The sequence below is a fragment of the Dermacentor albipictus genome, chromosome 3 (assembly GCF_038994185.2).
Source record: "Dermacentor albipictus isolate Rhodes 1998 colony chromosome 3, USDA_Dalb.pri_finalv2, whole genome shotgun sequence".
Taxonomy (NCBI): Eukaryota; Metazoa; Arthropoda; class Arachnida; order Ixodida; family Ixodidae; genus Dermacentor; species Dermacentor albipictus.
Genome location: NC_091823.1, coordinates 106,965,436 through 106,987,784, shown reverse-complemented (window position 1 = coordinate 106,987,784; position 22,349 = coordinate 106,965,436). Strand labels below are relative to the sequence as shown.

Genomic DNA, 22,349 nt, shown 5'->3' with positions numbered 1-22,349 from the left:
GAGAAAAAATTGCTGTGGCTTAGGTAAGGTTAAGCCCAGGATGCGAAGCATACTAGCCTTTATTTTAGTTGTTGAACCACTGTTTAGCTTGGTGAACTGCTGTTGCTTGGCTATATTTGGTTCGGCTAGACGAAGAAACAACTCATGCGTTACTCTGCTTCGCCTTGGACGCCCCGCATCGGACGCGGTGAGCGTCGAACAACGCAGCGTTCGGCGCGACAACGAAATGTGCGCCTGAGCAAGCGACGCACGCCTGAGCCTTAGAAACAGCTCATTTCTAAGGCAACACCGAATTCACTAGAGGCGCTTTTGTACCGCTTTGAAGCATCGTACTCGTGGCTCAGTGGTAGCGTCTCCGTCTCACACTTCGGAGACCCTGGTTCGATTCCCACCCAGCCCGTCTTGCAAGAGTTGAGCCAAAGCCACTTCTCTGTCGTGACGTCACGGTGTCACGTGGTATTCAAGGCGACACCGCCGCGCCTGAGGAGCTGGGTTGAGCTCTCGTAATATGCTTCGCATAAAAAAATGAAGGTGGAGCCTGTGACGTATGCGCACGCTATAGACCGTTTTTTCGTAGGCGCCGCCATATTGTGAGCTCAGTGGCGCCGCCTATGAGCAGCGCCATACTGGCTTGGGTGAAAGCGGTCTTTTGCATGGCAGGTATACGCTCGGCGGTAGGTTCTGGCGTTCGTTTTCGCGGTCGTGCGCTCTGTTTAGAATGACTTGCGCATCCTACGTGGTAAACGGTTCTGTGAGACGTGCTGAAGTGGTTCAAGGTGTTATGGCCGGAATTTCTGCTGGCGCTGAGGTGGACGGAACACGCAGTGCGATGTGTGCGTGCATATTTGAGCTCACAATCAGCCTCGGATATCAATTGTGTTATTTCCAAATGTTCCAATCACTAATGTGACCTTATTGCAGTATTATCCTCCATTTCTGAGCTGCGGTTTAGGAGCCATGAAACATACGCGACGATCGTAACAGCGTGGGTACCGTTCTGCTACGATAGGAGCTGTGATGTTATACTTTGACATGCGCTCAAACTGTTCGCTGCAGGTAACATTGCGTGACTCCTTGATTCGATGGATGAGGTTTTTGCCCCTGAATAAAATAGTTTTGGCAAGGAATAGCAGCATACCTTACAGTCTGAATTAGGCTTGTCCAGCAAAGGGACTGTTTAGGAACTGCGCGAGCGTCCTAAGCAGTGGTAGGTGCTGGATTACATATATCTTTGTTCTACATACTGCATGGTCCAAGCATACGGCATCAGCGGTTATATATTTATAAACGTTGTGCGGCGTGACTATGCGAGGTCCCATTGCGGCGTTAGCCCGTTTTCTCTTGCTCTTGAAAGATGATGATAACCGATTTTGTTTCGGTTGTGTTCGTTCCGTTCTCTACAACGCCCTCACACGTATTACGGAAATTTTGCCCTCAAAATAGGCATCGCATTCTTTTTATGCGATCCCGCTCATATATTATGGCTGTATGCAGGCCAAAAAGGCAATGCCGAAGCGCACAGCTGGTTCACCAACCGCAGTGATCGATGTATTGAGCAGCGCCATCGGCCTCGTGCAGGAAGGCTAGCGTAAACATATCGTAATTTGAAGCCTACTAGACTTGAAATGCGCGTGAACGATGCCGGCGCATCACAAATATTTGATAGCGCCTGCCGCTCAGATGTTTCGTGGTTGCCTTAGGTTGGCCGTGCACGAGCATGCGCTCTTACGCTTTGTTTTACTCCCTATGCCAAGCGATCAGATAGTGAGCAGATTTACCATTTCATGCTGCTAATACAGAGACACCGCTTTCCTTTGTTCAATTAAAACCGATATAAGCAAAATAATTCACAACACATACACACACCGTGACTGATAATGTGCGTACACCGCGGCTGATAAAACGCGTCACATTTTTGCGCCCCCAAGCGATATTTCCGCCTACTCTACTTACCTATGCACCGAAAGGCTTCCCTTACGACCCTATATGAACGAACATGGCGTAAATTTCACAAAGTACCTTCTAAAACAACTCGAAATCGTTCCGCAGCACGCGTCAGCAATACTTTCAAGCAGCGCCGCGCCGGATCGCCCAAGCCAGAGAGGAGGAAAGGCTCTCCGCGCGCCCTATCCTCCTCGCCCGATGAAACGGTCTATACTCGAGGTCCCGCATGGGAGAACGCAGGGAAGGGATTTCGCTTGCGCAGGCTAGACGGGGCGAGTGCGTCTTGCTTGGCAATGGGTCTGGGTTCACGGCACTCAAATATTTACCTCTCGGCTATGTCGGCAGAAGGCTCCCTAGAGGGCACGAAACAAGTTGCAGCGTATTGACGGCGAGGAGTTACGGAGTCGGCATCTATCGGAAGCGCCTCGCTGGCGTAGTATGAGGGATCACGCGGCGCCCTCCTCATAGGTTTTGCTGTCCGCACTCACACCACGCGGGAGCTCTCCCGGACATTTCTGTAATTACTTTCGAAACGAGATAAGTTTTTACTGTCTAAATAATAATTTTGGGCAAACTGAAAGCACAGAATCGTTTAGAGACTCTATCTACTTACCGAATACGTACAGTGAACGCCACTGCGCGCGGTCGCCGCGATAGAGTCTCCCGAACCGGCTTCTTGCGTGAAAGGTAGCCAAACGCCAAGAGTAAACTTTGTGAAATATGTCGTTAGAGTGGGCTGTCTGTATAACCAAATGGGGCATAACAGAATGAAGCCTCAATGCAGCGATCGCACGGGTTCGCAGCGACCGACTGCGCGTCTGCATGCGTGTCCGCGCACGTTTTGCTTTCGCTGCGAGCGCGTTTTCGCACCGTGCCATGAGCTTTAGGCCGCAGAACATGAGAATTTGACAGTATACAAGCAACCATTGTTGCGTTAGTGCTATCGGAGCTGTTCAAAAATAATTTCATTGTAGAGACTTCGATGCCTACGGGGACTGTGATGTGCCGTCGCGACGATCAATCAGTTGCGTCGCACTGTATGTTTATCGGTGTTCTCAGCGTGCGATTCCCGCTGCTGCTTTTTTGTAATCCAGTGCATTAATTCATAACACGTACAAAAATGACCATATGCCATGCCTTTTTTTAATGTGCGTCTTACCGCTCCCTTTCCATTCCAGAGAAAAGTTCATAGACCAAACCGTCATGACATTAGTCGGGCAGCGGACTCGGGCGAGCGTCTCGGCGCGCGTTTTCCGAACATCGCACACCCGGTGCCGTAGCAGAAATCTTCCTCGCGTCTGTGCATGCTGCATACCCGAGTTGTAGCCGATGACTGTTTGCCGGTTTTATGTTTCGCGAGCCAAGCTTCACGCAGCTTCTTGTCCTGCGGCTACGTGTGAAAAAGGCTGACACTGGGCACCGTTGCGTACGTCCGGCACTGCGGCACCGAGCAGTGGCCTACCATGTTGCGCGCCTTCAAAGGCAGCCACTACCTTATTCTAGTGCCTTCAAGCGTTGTAAAGGAGACACTCGAAGCGGGAAAATCTCGCCACTACATGAGGAACGCAGCGTACGAGGGAATTTAAACTCGTTTTCAGTTTGCTTCGGCGTTCTCGAAGTAGCAGACGCGGCCGCTATGTCCGCGTGATCCCTAATAGCACGTCACGCCGACGGTGGCGCCAGCTTTTCCAGTGGTGGAGCTCGAGGCCAATAATCAAAAATATTGTGGAGGCCTTGTGAGAGGCCCTTCAGAAACCGTAAGAGAATCACTCTAACTGCCAATGGAGCCGATTTATAATGGGTACTTCTAAGGAAGCTTAATTTAAAAAGCCATCACACTGGATCTCGTTGAACTGCTAATCTCTTTTGAATATTCATTTAGCATCACAAGCAAACGTAACACATGAAACTGACGATGAAGCCGTTCACGCTTCCATCATATCCTTTATCCTAACATCTCAAAATAGAAGATCAATACAGGATGTACCATCTAAAATGGGTCTACTTACAAACGTTAGGCTCGTACTATGTAAACCCGCCGTGGTTGCTTAGTGGCTGTGGTGGTGGGCAGCTGAGCACGAGGTCCTGGAATTCAATCCCGGCCACGGTGGCCGCATTTCATTGGGAGCGAAACGCGGAATCACCCGTGTACTTAGATTTAGGTGCACGTTAAAAAACCGAAGATGGTCCAATTTACTGCGGAGTCCCCCACTACGGTAATTAGATCGTGGTTTAGAACGTAAAATCTCATAATTTAAGTTTAGATACGATTTTACGTACCTGAAAACCCAGTAAAATTAAGCTTTTGTTCAGTTATAAAACTCCAACAACCCGCTCAAGGACGCCAAGCTACCACCCGTGTATGAGTGACGCTTGATCTTCATAAGCTAGATCCTGGTGTTTTCGCACGCCGTTTCATGCCGTGGATGTACCCTCGTACACAGGAACTTCGTTCGGGGGAGGGGGGGGGGAGCACGTGCCCGGTATAACTTTCCCGGGCTACGCGCCTGGTTCATTTAGGCAATCAATTTAACAACTGCAGCCGATCTCGAAGGCTGTGCTTTTGTGTAGTGCAAACACAGAAAGTTATCAGTAATTGGAAGTTGCCCGAGCTGGCGGTAACAGAACTGGAGGAGGGTCATCATCGAGTGCCCGTGCTAAACGTAAACTGCATGAAGCCGTGTTGGCGGACAATCATTAAGGTTATCCTCAGCAATTCCGATCGATGAAATTATGGCGTTTCCCTTCGCAAAATAACGCACGAATTATGAGAAATGTCCAAGGGGGGGCTCCGGATTATGCCGACGGCCGTTGTTTCTTCAACATGCTTCTAAGCTTCCACTCCCCTCCCCTCCCTCCGTCTCTTCGAAAATATTCCGCAGAACCCATTTCACGATGACTGCCGAACGAGGCTAATGCGTTCAGCATTGAATTAATATAGCGACACAACGTATTGTGAGTTATGTATGAGGTGAGTACTACAACGAAACTCCTCTTTCGCGCATCTTTAGAAACACTTGGTGCCATCTAGCGACACCGCCACTGAGCCTGCGTGTAGCCCCCGAAATGCATGGGGCACGGGCGCGTGCGAACGCTGAGAAAGGCGTCGTGCCGGAGCCGGGCTCCGCTCTGGTGCTTCTCGCTAGACACACTGCGCCATCTAACGGCGGGCCATCTAACTAAGGCGGGCCCCGTGCAAAGTCTGTTGGCCCACAGCGCGCATTGTGCAATAAAGAACCTGCACTGAACCTCAGTCAAAATCTCCTGTCATACGCGGCCTACAAGAGCCAGCTTTCTCAGTATCAGTCTGCACTTGAGGACGTGGCTGCGAAGTTCACTGACCAGGTAGTTGTGGCACTAACCGAACATCAATATTTATATTACTGATCTCGCACGCTACTAATACGTTGAAATGAAGTTAGCGAAAAACAGAAAACTACTGCTCATCAAGTAGTTGCAGTCTTTTCAGTAGATCTTTTAAAAGTGTATACCGGGTGTGTCTGTTAGAGAAAGAAAAAGTCAGTACGGTACAGCATGAGGTTGGCTGAAGTAAATGTATCATATTTTTTGTGTCGTTTAGGAGACGACTGAAGCTGTCCTATCGGCAGGGGTCATTGCGGGAATAGAAAAACTAAAAAAAAGGAACACAGAAAAGCAGGTCAAAGAAGCCTTCGGAGGAACGGGGAAAGCCTGAAAACTGAGCTTGGGACACACTTCCATCTATCTGCATCACCGCTCCGGTACACTCTTTAGCGCACTACAACCCATTTCGATGACTCTCTCGATGTCGACCACTTCCACGAGATCATGTGGTAGGATTCGCTATCCGTAGACCCCGCGTGAATGAAAGGATAATCAGGGCAGCACTGCGATGTGGCAGCGAACGCAGCTTTATATTGGTCAATGCAGAGTGCGCACATTCTGTCAGGACCTCGAAAATTTTAGAACGAGCTTTAATTGCGAGTCTCCTCTGATCTGATTCTGAGGCTGCTTTTTTTTCGCGCTGATCAGATTTATATATGGCGCAAAATGTGTCAGGTGGAAGCAGACTTATACCAGAGGCCTATTACATTGCCTGAGAAGTGGCACTCAACAGCCTTGAAATAGCGGAAGCATTTTATAATCGTCTTCATTTTTCTGCCACTAACTCTTCGTTCATCGTTCCTTCTGGTTCCTGGTTTCCCTGTTTTTATCTTATCTTTCGTTTTTTCCTGTATCTTTCCTTTATTGTGCATCAGTACCTGTGTCCCATGACTATTGACCAGAAGGATATACCCACCGCCGAGTCTCAAATAGAACAGAAGGCAGACCATCGCCTGGAGACAGCTCTAGACGAACGCCTCTCCTAACCCATTCCATCTGAAACATATCTTCCCTGACAAGCATCAGAACGACATGTGCAAATTGTGCCAGGAAGGGCCAGCAACATTCGAACACATGTTGTGCGAGTGCAGTGTAATTATACGAAGGATGGCAGTTACGCGGGGGGCCCTGTCGTCGAAGTGGGGCGCCACTCTGCGCAGTTCAGGCCTTGGAATCCAGATGTGGGCGGTCCAGCAAGCCCGTGAGACGATGTTGAGGAGGGTGCTTGACGTTCCACCGTGGGAGACCGAAGCACAAGTCGCGTTTAACTTTGCCGGACGTTCAATCAAGTTGTATCCATTCATCCATTTGATCTCTGTATTCCACTAGGCGATCACTGAAGGTGATAATTGCTACAGGAAGAATGTACGTAATGAAAAATAGGTGTCTTTAAGGAGCACGGGGTGTGTTAGAGACTCAGTGTGCGTGACCCACGTGGTCATGGCGTTTCTTGCTCGTTTCGAAGGGCCCTCCACCTGGCGCTTCCTCAGACGGCGATGCCTAACGTAGTCGTTGCCAGAACCTACTTCCTTTATCAACCCTGAGCAGTAGCCTGCATGAACCTCACTAATCAGATGCCTTAACTAACTCAAAGAGACCGGGCCGCATGGCGCGAAAAGCTGGCGCCATAGCAACGAAGTTCGCCCGGCGGCGAATGGCCGACGCCCGGAGTCCAAAATCTGACACCCGCCGCCGGCTGGCCCGGTCAGAAAAAGTTCGCCCGGCGAAGTTCGTCGCCGGGAGCGTCGAATGCGCTAGGCGCGCTTGGCGGACGTTGCGAGGAGCGATCTCACTCTGATTTCCGGTAGAGTGCACAAAAAGAGCAGAAACTGTTGGTAGACGCACTTAGGGAAGCTTTTTTTCCCTACTTACAACTGACAAAATGATAGCATGAAAACACTTTTATATTCTTCTTTGTTAAAAAAGAAAAAAAAAGAGAACACGCTGGTGAGTCTGGCCTCAGTGACCGCTTGGCGGCGACCATGCGGTGGCGTCCGCTTCTTCTTCTTTCACTCCATGTAACCCAAGCTAGCGAACCACAGCCGCTATGCCGCAGCGTCCATTTATTATGCACAAACTTCGCCGTAAAGGTTGGCTACAAGTAGCCCAGGTTTAAATGTATCCACACCACTCTTAAGGAATCCAGATTAAAGGTAAAAAGAAAATCTCAAAAAGCTTGTAATGTTACATAGGCAGTAGTGAATAAAGGAAGGAAAACCAGCCTTCCTATCCGAGAGGATGCATAGCGCAAGAATGACACAAGGACGAAGGAGGAACACGGGACGAGCGCTAACTTTCAACAAAATATTTATTGCAGCTGGTGATCGCATATATACTCACTGGGACGCCACTGCAACAGACACGCTGAAGGGAAGGAGGAAGTCTGGCCTCAGTGACGCCCTCCTTCCCTTCTGTGTGTCTGTTGCAGTGGCGTGCCAGTGAGCATATATGCCAGTGAGCTCACCAGCTGCAATAAATAAATTGTTGAAAGTTAGCGCTCGTCCCGTGTTCCTGCTTCCTCCTTGCATCATTCTTGCGCTATGTATCCACCATAGATAATGTCATCGATTTGGTCACGTTTGTTCAGCATCAAAAACGACGGAAACGACTCACTGCTGCATTATTCCTAGACATAAAAGGCGCCTATGATAATATAGCACAATATGCCATTATAAATGCTCTTATTGAAGCCGGAATCGGTGGCTGCACTTTTCAGTGGCTGTGCAGTTATTTGACCGACAGGCATTTTTTCGTGATGACCGAGGATGGCGCCACGACTCAACACCAAACGTGCCGTGGAGTACCGCAAGGCGGAGTGTTGAGCCCGACGCTATTCAACCTAGTGCTCGTTGGCCTTGTCCGATGCTTGCCCAACACAGTTCAGGTATCAATATATCCCGACGATATCTGCATTTTGGCGTCTGCCGTAACGCGACTGCAGGTACAAGCACGGCTACAAAAGGCAGCTACGATAACATCTCTGTACTTGCGAAAACAGAACTTAGAGCTGTCTTCAGAGAAATGCTGCCTTGTTACATTCACTCGGAAGGAAATGCAGCGTTACAGTGTAAAGGTCAATGGGCAAGCAGTAGCAAATGCATGGAAACACCGCTTTTTAGGGGTAATTATTGACCGCGACCTATCATGGAGCCCGCATGTTTCATACCTGAAGAAGAGATTATTGACAATAATACATCTCCTCAAATTTCTCGGCGGAAAGTCATGGGGCACTTCGGCGCGGTCAATGCTGCAGCTGTATAACGCCTTGTTCCTTGGTTTCGCAAGATACAGCCTCCCTGTGATTGGGAACACCTGCAAAACAAACCTGCGTGTACTGCAGGGACTACAAGCTCAAGCCCTAAGGACGTGTCTGGGTCTTCCGAGATGTGCGTCTACAGCGGCAACGATTGTCATAGCTCGAGATCACCCAATATCAGCGTACTTGGCAACCGACGCTCTCAGGACGCATATTCGGCACGTTGCCCGATTACCTTCTCACCATCTTGCCGCTCTACCCACAGAAAGGCCACACAGAACTTTCAGTCGTTTAATTGATGCCAATCGTACCTCATTGCCATCGAACTACATGCCTGCAGCAAGGCCATCCTTACCTTTATGGTGCCTGCACAGACCTGACATATGCCTCACCATCCCAGGAATCATGAAGAAAGCCAACATGCCATCGTTTGCCCTTAAGCAGGCGACGTTAGAACTTTTACATGAGGTGCACAGTGGCCGCGTACACGTTTACATCGACGGTTCAGTCACATCTGCAAGCGCAGCTGCCGCTGTGGTGATACCAAGAAGATCCGTGAAGAACAGCTAAAGACGCCACATGTGTCATCAACGACAGCTGCTGAACAGGTAGCCCTGCGTGCGGCTCTTCATTTTATTAAGGAGGAACCATCCCACGCATGGTCAATCTTCTGTGATTCCAAGGCAGCCCTAGAAAGTGTACTCCATCGACTACTTGACGAAGGACACGATATAATATTTCAGTGGTTGCCTAGTCACTGTGGCATACATGGCAATGATCGAGCAGACGCAGCTGCCCGATCTGCCCATGACGGCGTCAACTGCGTTGCCATTCCTCTATCGAGAGCCGACGCAGCGAAAAAACTTGCCGCACTTGCGCGTGACCTGACATTAGCCCAGTGGAATTCATCCGATTTCACAAGTGCACGCCTCCATACTGTGGACCCTAATTTACAGCTCCATATTCCGCCCGAGCTTCCACGACGTGACTGCACCCTTCTTATCCGTCTATGGCTTGGAGTAGCATTTTCAAATGCCTACTCTTTCCTTATCGGAATGACCAACAGCCCACTGTGTGACTTCTGCGGGTGCAACGAAACGATTGAACATCTTCTTTGTCAGTGCTCTCGTTTTAACCCACAAAGAACGGTCCTCTCAGCCACCTTAGACAAACTGGACAAGCGCCCAATGGCAGAAAACAAGATCCTTAGAACTTGGCCTACGCGAACACCAGCGCGATCCGCTATGAAGGCACTGCTGCGATACTTGAAAGACACGGGACTTTCTGACAAATTGTGACAGTACACTGTGTGGCGCAGGACTGTACGGTGACACTGCGTAAGACTAGGAATTCCTTTGCGGGTTGCGTGACAGTGCCCACAGAAATAGTTCGTGTGTACGTGCGTGTGTGTGCTTAGGTTTTTTTTTCCTTTTTTTATCCTTCTTTCTTTCTCACCTATTGCATCCCCTTTCCCCTCCCCCAGTACAGGGTAGCCAACCGGAGATAATCTCTGGTTAACCTCCCTGTCATTCCTTTGCCTTTCTCTACCGCTAGCTATCCACCTTTGTATGTCACTCTATTAACTCGTTAAAGCTGACTTGCCGAGAACAGCAAGGCAGCCATTGACGAAGACAGGTCCTATTATCGAAACGTTGACCAGCCTTTGTGAGGCACCTTATCCCTGCGCGCAGCCTTTTTATCACAGCGAGATATAGAGAGAGAGGACAGGAGCTTAGAATATTCGCACGCACTAGGCAAATCACGTATATGGTCTGACTCTCGTATCTGTCGTGTTGCACTGTAAGAGAGCTCGCATGGCTTTCTTGGCGCATGACTTTCTGGGCAGGCTTCTAGAGGATTTCATACATTGAAATAATTCATGGGGTCATCACATAAAAATGGCCGTATAACTCCTCTGTACACAGTGCGGATGCGAAGAGACATAGCTTTCTCTGACACTACCTTCGCTTCGAAAAACGATCTCAGATTCTTCAGTGCGTTTTGCGTTGACATGGCACATAAGAAGTTCGTAAAAACTATTTGCCTAAGCTTGTCCTTTCAAGCCTGCCACGGGCGCTGTAACACCCCCGCAGAGAAGCCTTCGCAAAGTCTGTCAAAAGACTGTAATGACAAAGTGCACAGAGAGCCCTACATCTGGTACTGACGAACATTCCCTGCACGGAGGTAAATGTTTACTGGCAAAATGATGAGCAAAATATATTTTCACAGCCGATAGGGCAACCGACATTGTTCCATGCAAGAGAACTGCGCGTAGTGCAAAAGAAAAGTTTCGCATTTCATTCTCGCTTGTTTAGGTGACTGTAAACTCTTGTACAAATGGTGTGCAGATGATGAAGCTATGCAGGCATGGCTAATGCCCGCCTGTAACAGCAACACATCTACGACCAGCAGAACATCAACCATTTATGTAGCCAGCTAGTTATCCTATATTTTAGTGAAATATTGTATCTGCTCTGACATGGCGTTTCTGAAGTCTACCCGCAGACAGAACGTCCTTCCAAGGCTCCCACTATGCAATTTTCTAACTTGTTCCAGCGCGTGTTCATGCTCTGCGATCCCCTTGTTGTTGACCCTCAGTATTCGTGTAGCACTGAATTATACCGCTAATCATGTTTCCTTGTACACAGAGCGCCAAATCGTGCGCTGTGCGAACGAAACAACAGCTCGCGCGCTGAAATCATGGGATTTCGGCACTGAAATATTTATATCTCAGCTAATAATGCGCCAATTCAAAACTTTTTGCAGCAGAAGGCTACCTAGAGGACAAGCAAGACGTTCCAGGGTATAACCTACAATTTCTTTGGGGCCTTGTGAGACGCCCTTTAATGGATGAAATGAAAGAAGTAATATTAATAGAGCCGCTTTGTAACGGGTGCTTCTAAGGAACCTTAATTTAAAAAGCCATCGCACTTGATTTCGTTGCGCTGCTAATGTGTTTTGCATATCCATTTAGCATCACGAGTAAACATAACAAATAAAACTGACGATTAAGCCCTTCACGCTTCCATCATATCCTTTATCCTAACACCTACAAATGGAAGATCAATACAGGATGTACCACATAAAATGGGTCTACTTACCAAAGTTATGGCTCATACAATGTAAGCTCGCCGTAGTTGCTTAGTGGCTGTGGTGTTGGGCAGCTGAGCACGATGTGCTGGTATTGAATCCCGGCCACGGTGGCCGCGTTTCAATGGGAGTGAAACGCGGAACCACCCGTGTACTTAGATTTATGTGCACGTTAAAAAACCGAAGATGGTCCAAATTACTGCGGAGTCCCCCAGATACGGCGTGTCTCATAATTAGATCGGGGTATAGGACGTAAAATCCCATAATTTAAGTTTAGATATGATCTTACGTACCTGAAACCCAAGTAAAATGAAGCTTTCGTTCAGTTATAAAGCTCCAACAATCCACCCAATCACGCCAGGCTGCCACCCGTGTATGAGAGACGCTTGATGTTCATAAGCTAGATGCTGGTGTTTTCGCACACCGTTTCATGTCGTTGGGGTATCCTCGTACACAGAAACTTCGGGGGGTGGGGAACACGTTCCCGGTGTAACCCTCCCTGGCTCATTTAGGCAATCAATTTAGACACTGCCAACTGATCTTGAAGGCTGTGTTTTTGTGTAGTGCATACACAGAAAGTATTTGCAGGAATTGGAAGTTGCACGAGCTGGCGGTAACAGAGCTGGAGGGGGGTCATCATCGAGTGTCCGTGCTAAACGTAAGCAGCATGAAGCGGTGTTGGGGAACAATCATGAAGGTTATCCTGAACAAATAATATCTATGAAATTATGGTGTTTCCCTTGGAAAAGTAACACACGAATTATGAGAAATGCCCAAGGGGGGGAGGAGGGGCTCCGGATTATGCCGGATTATTCATCAACGATGTCAGTTTTACAAAGAATTGTACACAAGATTAGCACTACACAGAGACGCCCAAAGTTAGAAACTGTCGTGGGGACTCCCATACATGAACAAAATGAAAGAAAAAGACGAGATGTAGATTAAGCATTGGTTAAGGTGACTTTACAGACCATTTGATAAAAATAAGGAACAGTGCGAAAAAACAAGAAAATATAAATTTCTTAGGGAATGAGGTTCCTCGAAGAGCGACACATACCAAAAGAATTCATGGCGCAGCTCCTTAAAACATCGGAGTGAGAGACGTTCAATAAAAATAAGTCCATATAGAGTGCATTTGTGGCGTAGCCTGCTAGAACGTCGGTTATTGTACTTGAGGAAACCGCGACACGCCATCTTGATTCCGCCCAGCATCAGATAAGCTTACGGAATCTTTTAACGCGACAGCGTTAAGGAGCTCGTGTCGCAGAAAAGCCGGTGTCGTCGGCGTCGGTGTCGGCGTCGGCGTCGGCGTCGGCGGCCGTGAGCGATAAATCCCAGCAGGCCCTTCATGAATAAAAAACAACATGCAAGATGGGCTGGGTGGGAACCGAACCAGGGTCTCCGGAGTGTGAGACGGAGGCGCTACCACTGAGCCACGAGTTTTTTTTTTTTTTCTCTTTATTGCCTTTTCACAAACGCAAACAAAAAGATCAATTACACGACATGTACATATCCTAAAAACACCAGCCACAGCTCGGCCAGTGTAAGATGTTTAGAAGGGCTTCACAGAAGCCAATTGGTCTAGTACAGGAAGCCATTCCGGGGGTTCACATAGTGCTCTGAACAAGTCGCGTGTGTATATAATGCTCTCAACAAAATAGTGTCTTGCTGAGTGAGCCTGTATATGACAATGTCTGATGTCCATTCTCGTCTTCCATACGCTGTGCATGCAAAGCAGCATTAGCATATCACTCGGCGCTTCCCCTGTTTCTGCACGTGGAAGAAACCGGATTCCAAAAGGGCTTATCGGCAATTCTTTTTTAAGTGTTCTTTGTAGGACGTCCCACAGAAATACGGCGTCATGGCAGTCAATAAAAATATGCTCAATTGATTCTGGCTTATTACAGATTAAGCAGTTTACCGACCAAGGTACAGAAAGACCTTTGCTTTGTAACCATGGCTTTACAGGGAGAGTGTCAGTATGTAATTGAAAAAAGAACGTTTTAGCAGAGGGTCTCACTGGCATTTTTTTAACGCGCTTTAGCACATCGCGCTCAGGACCTAGCCTGTAGGCAGCTCGGTAAACCGGTAATGGTAAAAATACATCAAGAATATCAGAATACAAACGCTTTTTCGTGACATCACACAAGTATTCATATGAGAACCTTGCCTTGAGCAGGCGTACAGAAGTAACCACTTCACGCAAATAAGGGCTGAGCGGTCCAGCTCCAAAAGAAACAGATGACACGACAAAGTCAGATAGATAATCCTGCAATCGTGCTTGGATCACAGTTCTCAAAAACACATCAGTTTGGTCCCGCACAAAGAAGAATCTGCTTACTAGCTGCTTGAAAAACAGGTGTGAGAGCCCTAGCCCACCATTTTTCACCTTGTGAAACAAATTGCACCGGCTTGTGCGCTCCCATTGCGATCCCCAAATAAAGGTCGCAAACACTCGGTGGATTTTTTGAACCGAAGTTCTTGTCATGGCCATCACTTGCAACACGTAGAACACTTTTGCAATTAAAAACACATTACAAACGGAAGCTCTTGCGAACATTGAGAAGTTATGGCCACCCCATTTATCGGTAGCATTTTTGACGCGTTTATTTTCCTCAGACCAATATTCATCAGCATTGAGGTAGTTATTTAGCGGGACACCGAGGTAATTTCCGGGGGAGACGGTCCAATTCATATTACAGTACACCTCGGGGGTGCTCTGCCAGTTGCCATGCCAAAATCCAAGGCATTTCGACCAACTGATCACGCTACCAGTTGCTGTGCAGAACGCCTTAGCAACACTGACAACTTCCTGCACGCTTCTAGCATCAGTGCAAAACACGGCTATGTCGTCCGCGTACGCTAAGACCTTAACTTCACTGCTGAAAAAAGTGAAGCCTCGAATACATGGTGTTGCAAGCAAACGTAAACAAAACGGCTCCAAGTATATCGCAAAAAGTAGAGGGGACAACGCACATCCTTGTTTCACACTCGACCGCACAGGAATTGACATACTTAATTCTTTGTTGATCACTAATTTGGCTGTGCAATCATGATACACCATTTTAACGCCTTCAGTAATTACAGATCCAACATTTACGTGCTCCAGCAATAAAAACAGAACTTCATGTACAACTTTGTCGAACGCTTTATGTAAATCTAGCTGAATCATAGCTACGCGGTCATGCATTGCGTCACAACATTCCAGAATACTTCTTGCTATGTGTATGTTTGTAAAAATTGTTCTACCTTTAATGCCACAGGTTTGATGCGGGCCAACGAGGGACTTAATAACGTTTTGGAGCCTTCTAGCTAACACTTTCATGTATATTTTATAATCTGTATTGGTCAAACTAATGGGACGGTAGGACTCAACTGAAAGTAATTTTGCAGGATCGTCAGTTTTGGGGATCATTACTACGTGCGCTGTCCTGAACGAGAGAGGCGCTTGCTTTTTTTCATAGCATTCAGCGATCACTCGGTGTAAAGCCACTGCCATTTCTGCCTTAAAAAATTTGTATACGGCTGCGCCCAGTCCATCTGGCCCAGGTGACTTGCCATTACCCAAGTCATCGATTGCCGCTTCAATTTCGGCCACGGTAATTTCAGATTCCAGTGATTCTCTAACCGTGTCCTCTAATCTTGGCATAAGAGTTAGAAAGTGGGCTTTGAAGTACTCGCGGTCATAAATTCTTCCTCCAAGAAGTTCGGTATAAAAATCAACAAATGCACGTTTTATTTCTTCGCTTTCTCGTGTAATTTTGTTGTAATAGCGAATTTCATTTATCTCCTTATTTGCAGCATGCTTCTTTTCTTCACTTAGCACACGTTTATTGGGCGTTTCGCCCAGCCACAACTTTTCAGTGCGCGCCCTTATCATTGCGCCGCGGTACTTATCTTCGTCGATCAACTCGAGTTTCGCTTTCACCTCTCGTATTTCTTTTTTAAACGCTCCAGGCACTTCATGTTCTACCCCTAACATGTACACCAGTTCACTGTGTAACTGTTCCTCTTGTTGCCTTTCCTTGTGACGCAATACGCATGCTCTATCGATGGCAGCAATTTTAAAGTCGCATTTAAACTGCTCCCACACTGATATGAAACAGTTGGTTTCCGTATGCAGGGCATTTGAAAGATACTCCTTGGCTCTCGTGACAAACAATTCATCTTGCAGCAGTTTTTCATTGAACTTCCACAGGAACCAATTAAACTTGACACTCTTTCGTTTTTCGCCAATCGTAATCGAGACCAAACTATGATCGCTAAAACTGAGATATTGTGTTTCATAAGAGGAACACAGTGGTACAAACTTCGCCGGTACGTATATTCTATCAAGCCTCGCATGGGAATCACCTTGAAAGTGCGTATACCGTGCTTGGCCATCTCGCGTCATTGCATAACCAATGTCCTCAAGCTCTCTCTCATTTACTATCGCGTTCAACAGCTCAGCGCTTCTATCACGTACTTTGAGGCTCGTCGTTTTATCTTCAGCTGTACAGACGCAATTGAAATCCCCAAGAAGCACAACATGTCGTTCTGTTTTCAAAAATCCTTCAGCATACTTAAAAAAAATTTCGCGTTCATGAATTTTGTTCGGTGCGTAGATGCAGACAGCGCGCCACAGTAGACCAGCAAAAATAAAATCACATGCTACAAGTCTCCCACTTTCGCAGGTGGACACTTTTTCTACAACCGATATGCTATTGCGAATAAAAATGACGCAGCCTCCTGACCGTCCAACAGCATGGCACACACATACACTGTATCTAGATCGAAAAACTTGAACCATCTGTTCTGTTTGCTCCTCACTCTCAATTTTTGTTTCTTGCACAGCCAGAAGGTCAACGTCATTCTCTAAAAGCATGCGACTAATCTGGCACTGCCGCCTGCGCGAACACATTCCTCGCACATTCAATGTCGCAACGCGTAGGCTAGATTTAAAGTTAGACGCCATCTCATGGGGTTGCTTGGCCAAGCGTCCTACTCACATCGAAGCTGTGGGGTTCTTGTAGTCATCGTTGAAGGCTACTGGAACGGGTCCTCCGCTAGGGCGGAGGCGTTTTAGGGGCCACCCTACTGCCAGGCGGCACGTTCGGCTGCGGTTTGCGCATAGACCGCCGCGTAGTCGATGCCTTCGTTGGAGGTTCGCCGGTGCCCGACGCAGTAGTTATTCCTGCATTGCCAGTGTCTTCGTGAGCACGCTTTGCAGCGATGCTTCCGGTCGTAATCATCTCGACGTCCGTTGCTTCCTGGCCGACTTCTTGCGGCAGTGACGATGACGCGCTTGCTGCGTTCACGCCTGCGTCGCATGTCGCAGTCTCTGGCTTCGTTTCCGGGGCTGCAGCCAAGGGCTCACCCCCCAGAGTCGCTTCCTGGACAGCTCCTGGGGAGGGTTCAAGGGGCACTGCAGGAGTCTTCGCCACGTCGTTGTCCTCCCTGCTAGCTTCTTCGGCATCTGCGGCGTCCATCATGTGTTCGGATACTACGTCCCTTTGGAGTGGGCCTGTAACGCTGGCATAAGAGCGCACACATTGGGAATCATCGTGGCCGAAGCGACGACAGACCCCACATCGTGGAACGCGGCACTCTCGCCGGATGTGTCCGATGCCACGGCATCGGAGGCAGAGCGGCGCTCTGCCAGGAACGAAGACGAGCGCCATATCCTCAGCAACACGCAGTTGGTGTGGTAGGTCGTCCACAGTGAGGCCCACATTTAATTTCAGCGTCACCGAGCGGGTGGTTGATCCTTTGTCAATGCAGCCCTTGACCTTCCACTTGTCTCTGCTAATTTCCGTCACTTTTCCAAACGGCGCCAAAGCCACTCGCACGTCTTCGTCCGGTACGCCATGAAGCAGCCAGTATAGCTTCAGTCGGACACCTCGGTCGCGCGGGTCGATGACCATGCAGCGGTGGTCTTTAACGTTGAACGCTTCAGCTTCTAATATCTTCCTCTTGCCTTCCTCGTCCTTAAACGTCACTGCCCACAGGTGATTCATTTGGTATGCCCCGAGGGCCACCACTTCCGGCAGCAACGAAAGACGTGCAAGGCTATCTCGGACATGCTCCACTCGATATGGCCTGGCTTTCACATCGGCATGCAAAAAAACGGTGTTTAAAACAGAAGCACCTGTGGGCAGATGAGGCAGAACAACCTGGTAGTCTTCAGCCGGCTTTTCAGTACACCTGATACCACGGCCCACACGGGCCGCTGAAACCGCCCCTACAAGGGAGCACATGATAGCACGTCCTTCCACTTCGGAAGCCAAGACGCGTCTCCCCACTGAGCCACGAGTTCCATGCTTCAAAGCGGTACAAACGCGCCTCTAGTGAATGCGGTGTTGCCTTAGAAACGAGCTCTTCTAAGGCTCAGGCGTGCGTCGCTTGCTCAGGCGCACATTTCGTTGCCGCGCCGAACGCTGCGTTGCTCGACGCTCACCGCGTCCGATGCGGGGCGCGTAGTCGCTGCGCCGAAGCCCATTGTCTCACATCCCTTCGCGGGTCGACAGGAACGCTGTCGCGTTCCACTCTTGAAGGCGAAGCTTAAGCGTCCTCCAGTTTTTTGACATTGTATTGCAGAGTTGCGCATTCCCAGTGGCGCATATCCACTTACCGACGTTGGCATCAACGATGTTCATTGAAGAGTGGCACAGACCTGATGACATACGCCCATTGACCTAAGTCGGTATCGAAGAGGTTCGTTGAAGACCTGCAAGGGTGGAGTCGGGTGCTCTAAGTCTGCGTCTAAGAGTTTCTTTGAAGAGAGGTACCAACCCAGTCCCTGGTCTACAGCGAACTATGTCATCGTTAAACAGGTTCGCTGAAGAGCGGCACATATATACTCGCTGCCACGTACTCAGCGATTCACGTTTGTTCGACAGTTGCTTTCGAGCCCTGTTCACTCAACAGAACAGCCCGATACTCTACCCATTCAACCATGGAATACGCATTGACTCAAGTAGGCGAGAAAATATACAGATAGATAGATAGATAGATAGATAGATAGATAGATAGATAGATAGATAGATAGATAGATAGATAGATAGATAGATAGATAGATAGATAGATAGATAGATAGATAGATAGATAGATAGATAGATAGATAGCCCTCGGAAGATAATTGAAGTGCCTTAAGAATGCTAATCGCATTAAAAATAATCTGTGTAACAGAATGCATAGCACGAAATGACGTGCGACCTGGCTGTGAAAGAGACCTTCGGTTAGGTAAACCCTTAAAATGCCCTGCGCATGCAGGTTGCATGGGCCAAGGAGCAAATGGCCAAGAGGTACACTATTGCAGACACAGAACATTGGATTTGCAGCAGGGCATTGCGCGAGGACCTATAGAGAACCCACTTTCCGAGAGAACCCACTTTCCCCGCCGTTTGACTAAACATCCCCGTAATGGCATTTGTTCTGCAGAAGAGGCCCATTCGTCATCGCAGTCTCCGACCGCTGTGTTCATTGCAGCGCAACGCCGAACTATTCGAGAAAAAGCCGTCAGCCGACTTAAGCATAACGTGCTAGTCTGAGCTGACCAAAACGGGCAGCTTTAAGTCGTGACATTTTTTATTGAAGCGATAACAATGACGAGCATAACACGTATTCGCGACAAGGGCTATAACGAGGAAGATGAAGTGATCAAAGATACTGGAAGATGGCTACTAATATGGCTGTAAGAAAATTCATTCCGACCACTATATGAAGGACGAGCAGCGAAGCTGTGCTGTGTTTTACCTCAATAGGCGCATATATGTAATTATTATTATTATTATTATTATTATTATTATTATTATTATTATTATTATTATTATTATTATTATTATTATTATTATTATTATTATTATTATTATATTGTTATCATTATTATATTAGACAACGAATGCATCGCTTGACTCTGGAGGGATCTATTCTTATTCTTTCGTGAAGTAGTGATGTGTGCAAGTACGGCGACATGGCAGACTGGAATCCTACAATATTTACAATTTCACTGTGGACTTCGTAATTAAGAAAAGCAGGTGAAACTACGTTGAAATGTAGGTGGTACTGTTTGAGTAGTCTTAGCGGTTTATTTTCCCATAATTTGTTTAGGGATAGTTTCGATAAAGCAACAGTTACAGCCGTTTTGTGTAACCATGCTCCCTCTGTAGACGACAATCTATTGACAGCAGATGGGAATTCTGTAACGTTTACAACTTCACTGTGAACTAACAATGGCAAGTAAATAAAACTCGGCGTAATAATAGAGCTGTCTTAGCGGCCAATTTCAGTACGTTTTTCAAAAATCCCTACATTAGATTGAGTGTTACAGAACGTTCGCGAGAAACTAGAGACGAAAATGTTTCCGTTTCGATACGACGCGTAGACATGTGGACATCGACCACTGCCGGAGAGTAGCTATATAGGGTGTCCTGGATAAATTTGACCTGAGTTTAAAAAAATATGCGAATGCTACGTAGTTGGACAGAACAAAGGTAATAATATTGATAACCGCCACTTGGAGATGCTCAAATTATATTTTTCATTCCACCTAATTAGATAATAAGTCATAATTAATTAATCAGCTCATTTTATTATAATTATATGAAAAGCGTCCGTGAGAAAATTGTAGAGCAGCATGAAAAACTCCCGATAGAGCTTTCTGTTCCTCAATACGTGCAACATGATGGTGTTTTTCCGAACGTGCAAGAAGCCCGCAAATGCACGCAAAATTGCCGCGCGACTGGCTGCACGAAGCTTCTTTCACGCTCGGAAAAACACTATTATGTAGCACGTATTGAGGAACAGAAAGATGTATCGGGAGTATTTATTATCACTCCACCATATTCTATTTGACATTTATTATTTAATTAAAATAATTGAGAAGCTGAAAAATCTATTAACTCTAATTGTCTAATTACGCGGAATGAAAAAAGTTGTTTTAGTATCTCAAAGGGACGGCAAACAACATTAGCCTTGTCCTTGCAGCTACGTGGCATATGCATATTTTTGAACTCTGTCTAAACTTTGCTGGGACCCCCTGTATATTGCTTCACTGGAAAAAATTGTGAGCCATTCCACTTTGTGACGGTGGATGACAAGCCAACCTGTTTAGTGCACGACACAGCGGTGACATCAATTTTTTCGAACAATGGTACGAACGCATTTTTTGTCCTTATTGGTGGTCATTGTGACGAAAGCACTGAATTATGCCGCTAATCATGTTAACTTGTGCGCAGAGCGCAAAATCGTGCGCTGCGCGAACGAGACAACAGCTCGCGCGCGACGCCGTCAGCGGAAACGCGTAGCGCCGAAAAAAAAAAAGAAATGAAGGCGGAGCCTGTGACGTATGCGTCACGCGATACTTGAGGTCCCGTATGGGAGAACGCAGGGAACGAATTTCGCTTGCGCAGGCTAGACGGGGCGAGTGGAGAGAGCGTCTTGCTTGGCAGTGGGTTCCGCCTGCTGAAATCGTGGGTTCTCGGCACTGAGATATTTACATCTCGGCTATGAATGCAACAATTACAAACTTTTTGCGGCAGAAGGCTCCCTTAGAGGGCGCGAAACAAGTTGTAGCGTATAATCAAAAATATTGTGGGGGCCTTGTGAGAGTCCCTTTACAAACCGACCGCAATCCGTCAGGAGTGTCAATGGAGCCGATTTATAATGAGTACTTCTAAGGATACTTAATTTAAAAAGCCATCGCACTTGATCTCGCTGAACTGCTAATCTCTTTTGAATATTCATTTAGCATCACAAGCAAACGTAACACATAAAACTGACGATGAAGCCGTTCACGCTTGCATCATATCCTTTATCCTAACATCTCAAAATAGAAGATCAATACAGGATGTACCATCTAAAATGGGTCTATTTACAAACGTTACGGCTCGTAATATGTAAACCCGCCGTGGTTGCTTAGTGGCTGTCAGACAGACAGACAGACAAAGAACTTTTATTTTGGTCCTGAGAAGACGATGAGTGTCCCCGTTAGGGGGCAGCGTCTGCGGGCCGCACCCAAGACGGAGCCGGGAGGTTGACACTCTCTGCGATATCGCGGGCTCTCTGGACAGCCCTGAGTTGCTCTTCCTTGGCGGAGCTGGTCACGAGCCGGAGCCAGTCTTCGTCCGTAGAGGGAGACCCTGAGCTCCCGCACAAGTCGGGGTACTGCCAGAGCATGTGCTTAAGAGTGCATCTGGGATGTCCATAGCGCGGACAGCCCGGGTTGATGCCACCTAGGAACTTTGAGCAAATAAATGGAGACGGATACGTCTCCGTCTGCAGCATCCGCAGGGTGATTGCCTGTGGTCTGTTTAGGTGTGGGTGTGGAAGTGGAAACTTCCGACGCCCTAGTTGATAGTGCCTGCAGACCTCGTTAAAAGTAAGGAGAGGGTCCCTGTGCCATTGCCATCCCCCAGCCTCCGATTGCCCACTTCCGGCGCGGCGGGTGAGATCTCGCGCCTGGGAGTGAGCAAGTTCGTTGGCGTTGGGGATGGCTTCATGAGCATCGCTGCCCATGTGACAGGGGAACCAGATTAAGTGCTTTTTGCCTGTCCAAGATGCTGCAGAGTGAACGCGAGCGGCTTCCTTGCATACCGAGCCTTTCATGAATGCTCTAACGGCAGCTCGCGAGTCTGTGAAGATAGTGGAACGGTTCGTGGTGGCCATGGCGATGGCTACAGCCACCTGTTCGGCTTTGTCGGCGTTCACATTTTGATGC

At 47.8% G+C, this 22,349-nt stretch overlaps 1 protein-coding gene across 1 annotated transcript; it reads right to left on the bottom strand.

Annotated features, from left to right (window-relative positions):
• Nucleotides 1-13,124: 13,124 nt before the first annotated feature.
• LOC139057529 (uncharacterized) lies at nt 13,125-17,929 on the bottom strand. Its single transcript, XM_070535912.1, has one exon. The coding sequence runs from the start codon at nt 17,887-17,889 to the stop codon at nt 16,699-16,701; it is 1,191 nt and encodes a 396-aa protein (XP_070392013.1). The 5' UTR covers nt 17,890-17,929; the 3' UTR covers nt 13,125-16,698.
• Nucleotides 17,930-22,349: the final 4,420 nt, after the last annotated feature.